General features: G+C 36.0%; 1 protein-coding gene across 10 annotated transcripts in view; it reads right to left on the minus strand.

Annotated features, from left to right (window-relative positions):
* Nucleotides 1-13,269, minus strand: part of FUT8 (fucosyltransferase 8) — a 324,684-nt gene that overhangs the window by 46,650 nt on the left and 264,765 nt on the right. For all 10 annotated transcript variants that reach the window (XM_067733076.1, XM_067733024.1, XM_067733084.1 and 7 more), the window contains one exon: nucleotides 12,012-12,249. In XM_067733076.1, the coding sequence (XP_067589177.1) occupies nucleotides 12,012-12,249 (238 nt within the window). The remainder of the gene's footprint in view (nucleotides 1-12,011; nucleotides 12,250-13,269) is intronic.

Consider the following 13,269-nt stretch of genomic DNA (forward strand, 5'->3'; position numbering starts at 1 on the left):
CAACTGGATGTGGCTGTGTTCTAGTAAAACTTTATTTACAAAAACAGGTGGAGGGCTGAGTTTGGCTGAGGACCACTGTTTGCCAGCTCCCTTTTTAGAGCATAAGGTTTTATTTGTAACACACCGCCATAGAGATCTCTGTAGCTTTGCCATATACCATCACCTCCCACGTGATAATATGGGCAGTAAAAATATCTTTTACATATGGTATGATGTGGAAAAGTTTGATAAGCACTGCCCTAGAGAAACTAACACATATGAACAAGGAGACACACATAAAGATACTCAAAGATATATCTTTGTTTATAATGGCAAAAACGTGAAATAATTTAAACGTCCATCGATGAGGGAATCATGACACAAATGTATAAGAAAATACAACAGGTGAATGAACTAAATGTCCACTTACTAACACATATATAATACAAATGGGTGCCTCTAAGATGGTCATTCATGACAAGCCATAAGAAAATAATCTTTCCTCTGAAACAGAGATGTCACATCACTTTTAAAATGTAGATATCATATTCTTAAAAGACTATCTAACCTTCTGAAGTCAATCCAGGTACTAATGGCTAGACATTTCCAAAGGATGCATATAGATGCTCTATATATTCTAAAATCTCAATGTGGGTGGCCCTGTGGTTGGTACTGAATATAATCTAGAAAACAAGGGACACAGAGTGCAATGTCTCCTTTTGCCAGCCCTGTTATTGGGTATTCTCAACTGCATGGATCAAGACTGGCTAGAGATGGCAGCAGAAGCAGCTAATAAACCAGCCTACTCCCCAGTTCCTACTGTCCAATTTCAGTGGACACAGCAAGATGGGCAGTGACAGCAGAGAAAAGAAAATACTGGTGATTTACCCTTTTTTCAACAGCTTTTTCCATTATGCCTTAAAATCCCATTGGAGTGTTCCAGGCTAGTTTATTCTTAGCCACAACCTAGACATACTACACAAATAGCTTCAAATATAATATTTAATACCCAAAAACTAGAGAGGAGAGAAGCATGCTTCAGTGCTTCAATACTGTGTTTTGGGCTGCTTAACTAAACGTAATCTCTGCTGGTCTGAAAAACGTAGTTCCATCTAGTCAACAGACAGGTACCAGACGGATGGTCAGTCAAAGGCCCTCACTTTTATGTATTTCTAACATTGAAATCTTCCATTGTTAGTGTTTGGAGAAAACTTCAATGAAGCCTATCTCCACTTTTAGGCAAGTAACTTGGAAATCAGCACCTTGGGTATGTTCAGATTCCTAAGCATTAATTTTGACACAGCTCAAATGGAGCAGAACCTTCACAGGAATTAATTCTTGATTCTTTTAGTATCACCTACATATTAGAGCTCCAAGACACCATGTTTTATTCCAAATCCCGCTTCTCCCTCCCCAAATCATCATTTATCAGCTTGGAGAGCTAAAGAACTAACCGAAGACTGACGTTTTGTAAGGAAGTTTCTCTGATTGGGGTCAGTGATGGCTTTAGCTAAGAAGGCAACCCAGTCCCCCAAAATAAAGGGAAACAGGCCAAGTTTCCTTGACAGGAGCATAGTCTAGTCCCTAATTAGCCTAGACGCTGTGATTTTACTGGACAAACTAAATAAAACCCAAGAGAAGAAGGGGATGATCTTCAGTTGGGCTGGGATTGCTGGGGAGCTGAAGCTGGCTCTCAGTGAAAGGATGAGCAAAGGGGATGGCTGTCTTCACCTTGCTCCTCCATCATAATTTCCCTCTTCTCTTTTCATTTATATTTCTGAATGAGTTTCATAAAAAGCCATCAAGTACTTCTAAGTTTCATTAATGTTGGTTGTTAAAGTTTCTTACAAGAAGCCCTGCTGAAATCCCATGGCCCAATTATGCTATTTTTATTATTTTGCTTTGTTCCCATAAAACTAAAGTGGTAATAACAACATATAGGGTGATTTAGAACATATAAAGCACTGTCAAATACAGTATCATTTTGAATCCTCATAACGACTCTGTAAGGTACACAGAACAGGTATTATGAAAGGTTGTGGGATACTAGTTAAAGTCACACAACTAATACCTTCTGATTTCATGTCAATGACATTGATCTGTCCTTGTAGACTATCCCTGTCCTCATTCTTTAAAGGCCCAGCTTATGCTCCCAATGATGCCTTTAATACCTTCAGCCAGAAACAGTTTCTCTATCTTCTGATGACCCACAAAACTCTATACCTCTCTTATGACACTTAACATATCCTATCTTTGTTACAATTATAGATCAGTGTGTCTTAATACACTCAGTGTAAGTTCCTGAAGGGCAGGGACTGGGTCTTATTTATCTTTCTATTCCCCACAGCAACTAGAAACACTCAAATTTTTACATGATGACTAGTGCACTTCCCTGCTTATGTGGGCGATCCACATATGTATAATTCCACCAAAGACCATGGCCTATTATTACTTCCTATTCCATAGAATTAGCCTATAATTTATATAAACCTGAGGAAGAGAGATAAGGAAATTCTAGATTTATATCATACCCAGAGCTCTGGCATATAAAACCAACCAAAAGAGCTAGGAGGCATTCTTAACTTTCTTTAGCATTTCAACAATTATCTTAATTATAGAATCATTCTAAACTTGAATGTGATCTACAGATTATAAACAAGTAAGACTCTTACCAAAATGCAACCAAATGATTGCATTTTGAAGAGAATATGAGAGAGAGAGAGAGAGAGAGAGAGAGAGAGAGAGAGAGAGAGAGAGAGAGAGAGAGAGGTAGGGTGGAGTGGGGAGAGATCAATGAACCAGGAGACTACTAGCTCATATGAGAATAAAAGATTCTTTCCTTTATGAAAGAATTTCCTTTGGAATTCTTTTTTTATTCTTATCTCTATTTTTATTAAATAGATGCAATGAAATTGAGATCATAGGTAAGAGGGATTTGCACATTATAAAATACCGTCAAATGTTATACAGTTTGCATAATGACAATCTATACAGAAGTTTTAATAATGTCAATAATATTATCCGACATTTATTGAGTACTCAGTTTATGTCAGGTACTCTTCTATGTGTCTGACATGCATTTATCTCATTTAATACTCCCAGTAAGTCTATGAAGGAAGTACTATTATTATTCCTATTTTACTTAAAATAATTTTTTTTATTGGAGTATAGTTGATTTACTATGTTGTGTCAGTTGCAGGTGTACAGCAAAGTGAATCAGTTATACATATACATATATCCACTCTTTTTTTTAGATTCTTTTCCCATACAGTCCATTACAGAGTATTGAGTAGAGTTCGCTGTGCTATACAGCAGGTTCTTATTAGTTATCTATTTCATATATAGTAGTGTGTATATGTCAGTCCCAATCTCCCCCACCGCCATCCCTTGGTAACTGTAAGTTTGTTTTCTACATCTGTGACTCTACTTCTGTTTTGTAAATAAGTTCATTTGTACTCTTTTTTTTTAAAATTCTTTACATCAGGGGTCCCCAGACCGATACCAGTCCGGGACGTGTTGGGACCCGGGCTACACAGCAGGAGGTGAGCAGTGGATGAGCGAGCGAAGCTTCATCTGTATTTACAGCCGCTCCCCATCACTCACATTACCACCTGAGCTCTGCCTCCTGTCAGATCAGCGGCAGCGCTACTTTCTCATAGGAGCACGAACTCTTCTGTGAATTGCACATGCGAGGGATCTAGGTTGTACGCTCCTTATGAGAATCTAATGCCTGATGATCTGAGGTGGAGTTGAGGCGGTGATGCTAGTGCTGGGGAGCAGCTGCAAATACAGATCATCATTAGCAGAGAGGTTTGACTGCACAGAGACCATAATAAATCAACTGCTTGCAGACTCGTCTCAAAACCCTATCAGTGAGTGAAAAGAAGTTCAGGGCTCCCACTGATTCTGCATTATGGTGAGTTGTATAATTATTTCATTATATATCACAATGTAATAATAATAGAAATAAAGTGCACAATAAATGTAATGCACTTGAATCACCTCGAAACCATCTCCCCCACCACGCAGTCTGTGGAAAAACTGTCTTCCACGAAACTGGTCCCTGGTGCCAAACAGGTTGGGGATCACTGCTTCACAGAGTTCCACTAGAATGTTTAAAACATGGCTTAATTTATAATAATTCGATTTACAGCAAATCTTTAAGAACACATAACATAAAAGGTGTATCACTACTTACAAAAACACTGATAATTTCTGAGACAGGTATCAAGGTCATGTGGCCCAGACATTCCCACAGGAAATCCAGAGCACCTGGATTCTATTTCTAGTAGCCTTGGATAGGTTCTAAATAGACTTAAGAGGATATTTCAGAAACTTTTCCAATGAAACTGTTTTCACTCCACAATGACTCTGATGCTAATTATGTACTGCTACTTCCTAAATCCTATCTCTTTTAATCTCTGAACTCATTCTGCCAGATCTTTGTCTAAAAAGAGCAGGATATATTGCTAAAGAAAATTCATTCTTATTGATAGACTATTTTCTTAAAAAAACAAAATCTACAATTTAGTAAAAGTGCCTCACACAGCTTGCAGGGTAATAGTTTCAGATTTGGACCAGGCTGCAGAAGAGGTGGGTTTTCTTTCTTTCTTTTATTACATTTATTGTGCTCTGGTCAAGTGCTTGACATTGTGTAAATAACCCAGAAGACCTAGGTCCTGCTACCATCTGGAGTCTCCTTCAGGATAAAATAAATAGCTAAAAATTTGAACACAGAATAGTACTTCTTAAAGTTTTCCTCCAAAATGCTCCCAACAGCAGAGGCGGGTAAACTTATAGTACTGAGGATATGAAGGCTGCACTAAACCTATGGGCTGAAGTCTGATGTTTCATCAAAATTTTCATTTTACACCATTGTATAACCTGTTTGTTTTATTATCTGAAAATGATTTAGCTTACACATTAGCAAATAAAACTGACAGTCCAGAAGAATGTACCATGTTTATCCTGGCAGTTTGCAAACCTCTGACTCACTTTCCCCAGGTTTACTCATAACTCGAAAGGAAAAGCATTTGTAGGATAAATACGGAAATAAACATCTATGGTTGTGTTTAAGATGTGTGGGTACTCCGGGCAAAACTGTTGTGTGGACGCAGCTTCAGCTCCCTATTCCCATACTGTGTAACTATAACTGAGATACCATAGATATCCTCCTCTCTCCTGAAGTGGGAAGCTGAAGATAAAGGCGATATCATAGTGAAAGGTAGTTTGAGTTCTTCTGCAATACACATATATTCTAACTGGTATTTTACATTCCTGAAACAAAAATCTTCCTTTCTTTTATGGACCATGAACAGCAAAACGAGTCTTATATAGGCTGAAATAAAAGTCTTTACGTACCTGCAGTGATATGTGTTTAGGTCAGTAATTCTCAAAAGAGTAAGGTGTAGGGCAGAGAGACCTATTAGAATCTTGAAGCTGGGATAGCGAGCTTTTCATCTACGCATGGTACCAATGCTGTCTTCAAATCTCCCTGAACCACCACCCCTTCCCCACAAACACAGCCAGTTTTAAAATCACTAACTATAGTGAGCTACTGTTATAAGTGGGAGTATACCTTCTATTTCAGGTGTGTTGGTATAGAAAAAAATATTAAGGTAGCTGCAGAGAGACTCTCTGACTAGTTCAGAATTTTACTATGATTAAACGGTGGGTTTATTAAGCACAGAGATATTTTAGCACTTAGAGGTTACTCTCAGAGGTTATTTAATTTTACTGTGATTAAATGGTAGGTTTATTAAGCACAGAGATTTTAGCACTTAGAGGTTATTCTCAGAAGTTATTTCTCCTCTCTGGATCTCTTTCAATTTTTCCATGTAACTTTATGATTTTAAAAGGGAAAACTGTCTATGACGCTCTTATAAAGGCCTAGTTTTCATCTTAGAGAAAAAGGATAACTTTTCTATTGTTACAGATTATAATCTAATAATGTATTCTATTATTATGTTTTTGTTTTAAAATTTGGGGACCAAACATAGACAGTGAAAATAAACTGTATGTGAAAATCATCTTAATACCTTTTATAGCCCTTAATCATTTTCCCTTGTGATTATAGCCCTATAAAAGTGGATAGGGAGATAGGTACTGAGTATCATGAGCTTTCTTAGGATGAAACTGAGGTTCAGAAGCTATAATTAACTGTTGAAGTTCAGAAAGCTAAAAACAACAGAACTAAGATCAGACATGGGTAACTCAGAGACCAGTATCCTTTCCTCTTCCTCATATTACCTAAACAGAGAAATAAAGACATTTTTGCAGCACAAGAAATCTAAAATATTATGTGTACTTATTTCATGTTTCTACTAATCAATCACCAAAGGCTGAAAATACTATTACTGTAAAAAATACTACATAGAAGTGTGTCCATAGCCTATCCTAATAGGTATGTCTATAGATTATCAACCATATTATTAGTTTATCAATCAGTCCATCTGAGATAGGCCATTATTAAGGATACAAGCTTGTTAGATTATTTAGATGACTCCAATAGACATCTGAGTAGTTTTGCAAATGTTACAAATACTAGTTTCACAGGAAAAAGTTAAAGTATAATTTAATTTGTGTTCAGCTTGTTAAAGATTTTCCTTTTGACCTTAGTGAGATATTTGCTTAAACGATAGAACTAACATATGATCCAGCAATCCCATCTCTGAGTAATATACCCAAAGGAAATGAAATCACTATCTTGAAGAGATATCTGCACCCCCATGTTCACTGCAGCATATTTACAATAACCCAGACATGGAAACAACTCAAGCATCCACTGATGGATGAAAGGATAAAGAAAATAGTATATATATACACACACAATGCAATATGATTCAGCCGTGAGAAAGAAAGAAATCCTGCCATTTGCGACCACATGTCTAGGCCTTGAGGATATTACACTAAGTGAAGTAAGTCAGTCAGAGAAACACATGCACTGTATGATCTCCCTTGTATGTGGAATCTAAAAAAACAAACTCATAGGAACAGAGAACAGATTGGTGGTTGCCAAAGGTGAAAAGAGGTGGGGTGGGGGTGGGGAAGGTAGGGGGGAAAAGGGTGACGGTGGTCAAAAGGTACAGGCTTCCAATAAAAGGACATATAAGCTCTGAGTATGTAACATACAGCATGGTGACTATAGTTAACGATACTGTATATTTGAAGGTGACTAAGAGAGTAAATCTTAAAAAGTTCTCATTACAAGAAAATAGTTTGTAACCATGTGAGGTGATGGATGTTAACTTATGACAGTAATCTTTTTGCAGTATATACATACCAAATCATTATGTTGTATACCTTAAACTAATACAATGTTTATATGTCAATTATATCTCAATAAAATTGGAAAAAAATTGCTCAACAAACGTGGAAGACTAAATTACCTTCCTATTCTCTCTATAAAAAATGGTAATGCAAAATTGTTATCATACGGAGATTACCCAAATTTTAAATAAAATGCAGGAAAAACAGCATTACAGAAGTGCTTTAGGCAGTTAATAAAAATATAATTTTTTTTCTGGAGTATATATGAGTTTGTGGTATTTGTCAGCTTTCAAAACTTTACTGAGTGAACGCTAAAAAATATTAAAAATGAAATTTCTAATTAAAGAGTTATGGCTCCTAGATGACACCAAGAGCCAACTGAAAGCAATCTGGCTTCTAACTTTGCCCAATCTCCAAAGCAAAAGCAAAACAAAGAGCTCTGACACCTGAATTAAAACCTGGGTTTTAGGGAGGAACACAATCATACAACCATCCAAACGGAAACCCTATAAGTAACACGTGTTTTCAAAATGAAACATAAGTCTCTCAGTATTCAAACTTTACAACGAACTATTTCTAGTTTCCCCAATGACTTGATGTTCTCTTGCCTCTTTTCACATGTTGTGCCCAATGACAGAAAATTCTTCTATCATATCTCTACCTGGCTGACTCCCACCATACTTTGGGTCTTAGCTTAAAAATCACTTCCTCCAGAAGAATCCCAAATACATGTTAGATATGTGCTTCAGAGTACTATGGACTTACCCATAACACAATACATTTTAATTGTTCATTCAAGTTGTCTACCTTTCCCCCTAGGCTGCCCCTGACAGCATGTAGTCCAGCATGGTGCCTAGCACATAGCAAGTACTTTTATTAAATTACTTCTAGTTTAAGGTTGCCTCCATGTAAGGATGCCAACTAAAACTCTTTGACCAAAACCTTTTTTTCAAATGAGGTATGGAGAGAAGGTAACCATCCAGTTTAGGTAATTAAATACAGCAAGTGGCAATCTACTTAAACATGCACTTAAATCAGACACCTCTAGGGCATTAAATTTTATCGTATTTACAAACAGTTTCTTACTAGTCATTATTTTCATTTAAAAGAAAGCTTTTCAATTAGATTTATCAAATTAAGTAATTCAGTTCAATTTATGACAATCAAATACAAGAGAAGGAAATGCAAACACTCAAATGGTTTAACTGCTAATCTGAATAAATGTGCAATTTTTAGAATGGAAAAAATAGTGGAGAACTGAGTTTAAATAGCTGAGGTGCCCTATTGCTAAATCATTTATTCAAGAGTATTTTTCTAGCAACTAGAAAAGCATCTTGGAAGCTGGTCGCCATACATAGCCTAAAACAGTCAAAATACTTTTAAAAACAAATCAATTTTTGTTGAAAGATACTTCAAACTATTAAATACCAATATTCCCATTCTGAATTATCATAAGGAATCTAGTTGGAAGAATCGGGTCTATGAACATGTAGTTAGTTCAGGTTTAGGAAACATTTTGCGATACAGAAGAATAACTGACCATTTTATCAACAACTTTAGAACAGACAGGACATCTACAGGTGACAGGGAAACGTTATTACTAACTGGAAGCATAATTTCTAATATTCTGCTTCACTAAACCAAATTATACTACAAAGGATACGGTTTCATACACAAATATAAAAAAATGAAGGAGAAAAAAGGAACTCAACTTACACCAAGGCATGATTTGGCTATTCAGATGATCAAATGTGCATACTAATTCCTGTACTGGTGACAGATTTGAACAGAAATCACTAACTTCCACCTGTAAGCACATCATGTCAAGTGTGTATGAACAATAATAATCTCATGGCAGTGGTGCCAAGGGAAATATCCCAAGGTTCTTTGTACGAGTCAGAACAATAACAGATTTAGTTGATTTATGGCTAACTGAAGGATTAATGTTATGAAATTTCATTATGATTCCTCTGATTCTAGAAATAGGTTAGTTTCTCCAAAAGGTACACATATAGATAATATACATAAACAGATACAGAAGTGGATGGCAACCATACTTCTCATAAAAATGAAAGTATTCTAAGTTCAAACATAAACTTCTTCCTTCTTTTAGATATAAGATTAGCATCTAAATTATTTTAGTTATAATGAGTTCTGCAAGAATACTGAAAATAACTGCTAGTTTAATTAACTAAAGGTGTCCAATAGGCACAGTTTAATTCATTAGCATGGAGAAAAACATATGATTTTATATAATACCTGCAGTTATAAAGGAAGTATCTATTTAATTAAAATTATAATTCTATGCTGCCATGATAAAATGATTTCTTTGATCAAGGACGGCAAATGACTAAGAAGAAAATACCATTGGTAACTCTTCAGTATCTAAAATTATATGAAAGATTTGGAAAAAGTTACAGAATAGGGGGAGGAAAGAGGACAGAGATATTAAATTCATCATCTTATTTAGTTCCCAAACATTCAGGACAGTTTCTAATCGTTATTCTGCTAAGTAAGGTGTTTGACATGAGCTTACTAGGAAAGACTTAGACTGGATGTAGGTAGAGTGAATGTACTAACCAGAATTCTGTCATTTGTAAGCTGTGTGATCCTGGAAAAGCCACTTAGTATCTACCAGGCCTCAAGATTCCATATAAATAAAGGAAGGATAATTTCTAGAACCTGTTTAATTGTAATGTCAAGAAATTCTGAATGCTTCAAATTCAAGCCATTGTTAATCTTCATGTTCTGTAGTTGCCACTACAGACTACAAGATGTATGAGGAAGGCTTACAATCAAACAAACCAAGTACCTATTTGTAACATATAGGCATGGCCAACCTACACACTGAATTTGACAAGTCTAGTAAGGCTAACCTTTTACTTTTTTATTAACTGACTGCTACTCAGAAAGCTGCCTCTCCCTAGAAACAGTGAAACATAAGAACTTTGTCCTACGCTGGCTATATGCTTCCACAATCAAAGAAACTTGAAACTGAACTAAGTTCACAAAATGAAAAAGTTAGCCACAGTGAGACTAACAGAGTTGCTTTTCCTGTATCTTCCTAACCTTGACATCTAATCTGTACCAGCTATAAAATACAGACCAGTCAATGGAAGAGGTAACCTCAAAACTAAAACTCAGGTAGGTTCTAGATGAAGAGGTTCACTTTAAAATTTGAAGTGAGCTACAAAGAAAGACATATGTTGATATACCGAATAAGGTTCCTAAATAATCCTACGGAAAACAAAACTCATATCACAAGATAATACTTTAAATCCATATAGCACATTTTATAGAGCAACTTAAAGCATTTTATAGAAATTACCCAATTGACTTTCTTGACACTTCTGTGAAGTCAAGTATTACCTGTATTTTCCAAAGAAGGCAAAAAGAAACAAAGGAACTAAAGTTACTTACTTTGCCAATGACATAGCTCTCCATTGCACATCTAGGGTTTTAACTTGTGACAAAAGGTGCTCAGCTCCATAAGAAATTACATTAACTGAAATGCCTCAGCATTTTGAAAAATACTGGACTTCTCACAAGAAGTGAGTGCAGAGATAGTGTACTGACTTACTTAGCATTTCACCTGGTCACTTAGTTCAGTATCTGCCACACTGTCGGCACTCAATGAATAAGGGCTACTAAAGATAGCTAACAATTACTAGAGCTCATATATCAGGTACTGTGCTAAGTGCACTATACATATTAGTTCATTTACCTCAAAGAGGTAAGTAAATTATTACTTTTCATTTTACTGATGAGGAAATGAAGGCCTAGGTTAAGTAACTTGCCCAAGATTACAAAATGATACAGCAAAGATTTTAACAAAGGTAGCCCAACTTGGGACCTTGTTTAAAGATTGTCGTTGTAGAAAGAAGAGACTAGCAGTAAGAAACTCTATCTATACTCTATTCCCTGTTTCACCAAGTCCTTGGAGAGAAGAGAAATTTCTTGCTAATCTTTGTATCTCTTCTCAGGCCTAGCATGGTACCTTAATCACATTATTCCTCATTAAATGTTTCCTGAATAAAATTAAAATCACATGAACAAATTAGGCTTCATTGTCCTCAATTGTAAAATGGAGATAAAGGTACCTGCACTGTCTGCCTAAGTAGTTCTCATAGTGTGGTCCCTGGACCTGGAAACTTTGTCAGAAATGCAAGTATCAGGCCCCACCCCAGGCCTATTGAATCAGAAAATACTATTTTCTGACTCAAGGTGATTCTCACACATGCTGACATTTGAGAACCACCAGTCTACCTTAAAGGATAATTTGGAGGATCAAATGAGTAAAATAATGTGAAAGCACCCAAAAAAGTGGAAGTATATCATCATCATAATCATTAAAAGAGTAAATTATGTTCCTTGAAAAAACTTAGTGATTTTGCTAGATCCAGATAAAAATGAACATCAGAAATGAAATTATCATGAGGGAATTCCCTGGTGGTCCAATGGTTAGGACTTTGCACTTTCACTGCAGGGGGCATGGATTTGATCCCTGGTCGGGGAACTAAAATCCCAACATGCTGCGTGGCACAGCAATAAAAAAAAAAAAAAAAAAAAAGAAGGAAGAAATTGACCATGAAACATTTTGTGAATAAAAATTATTATTCCAGATTTTATCTGGATAATGTATAGCACTCACTGGATGCACAGAAAAAGACGACTGTAAGCCATAAGGTTGTACGTAGGAATCTGATAACTTGGTTATGCAGTGGTTCAACACAGAGAGATGACAAACTACACAGGCTTCTTACCTGACCAGTGTCCAGTGGAGATGCCAGATCTGTCTGTGCAGGTCTCACTTACAGGTCTAAACACAGTTTCCCATCCCCCAGTAGCATAGCGCCAATTGTGAGATTCCAAGATGAGTGTTCGCTGGGTGCCATATGCAATCATGAAGCAGTAGACCACGTGATGGAGCTGACAGCCATAGCCACAGCCTTTGTTGATATTACACACTAGTTTCTTGGCTTTGCTGCAGTCCTTGGGATTCTGTCAGTAAGGAAGAGAAACAAAGGTGAAGATTAGCTGTACTGAGAGGTTAACTTCTCTTTATAGGTGACAAATGTCAAAAATCATATAATAAGCCAGGACTAATCCAGTATATCTTATTAATTAAGCAAGGAATTCAGCTTTAAATTATATTTCAAAGAATCCACTGAAGATTTTATGTGCATACTTACGGAGATGGCAGTGAAAAACACCAGTTACTTTGGAAACATCACTAAACAAACATGGAATTAAGCAGTTACATTTTAAAAAATATTCTTTCACTTCTCTATCACTCAGAACATGCAAGTATGATCTTCTCTGAACTCAGAGTTGCACACACTGAAATCTTTATAAAAAAAGCAAAATAGTTCGCTTATTCCAGGTGCAGTTCAGCATTGAGATTATTACCTTCACGGATGAAACAAATCATCTTAAAAGAAAAACTATAATTTAACTAATAATTCCAACTATTCCAGAATTCGAGATGTCACCAACAAAATGTACTTCTTCATTATGGAAGTAAAGCCACTGAGTAAAAGGATATCTGAGTTCAACAATTAAAAAATATCAGTCATGGGACTTTTTCACAAAACCAATATTGATGATACCAGTAATTTTTAAAATAAAATGTAGAGCATGTTTTATATTGGATGTATTGAGAATGTGCTACGCCAATGTTTAATCAGGAGATCCATTTTTCTATTTACATGTTTTGCTATAAGATGAATAGCAAGTGGTTAAAACATTTAATATTATCTAACAGTGGGTGCAATGGGGTTAAGCAAACGTGAAAAATTCTTTTTTCCCATTCTAAAGTTTCCATTCCACTGTAATTTGTATGGGCTGTTGCTAAATATCCCTAGGCATCTTAGTTCTTCAAATAAAAATTTGTTTTGACAAGGACTCCTTAGCCTGAGAAATTTTGCAAGCTGTTCTGTCTGCAAGGGAAGAGAAAGGATGGGTACCTTCAGGAACAGAATCTTTTCTTCCACATAGCAAGAAGCAAGGTAATCAGTTCTC

Source organism: Pseudorca crassidens, chromosome 1 (genome assembly GCF_039906515.1).
Source record: "Pseudorca crassidens isolate mPseCra1 chromosome 1, mPseCra1.hap1, whole genome shotgun sequence".
Taxonomy (NCBI): Eukaryota; Metazoa; Chordata; class Mammalia; order Artiodactyla; family Delphinidae; genus Pseudorca; species Pseudorca crassidens.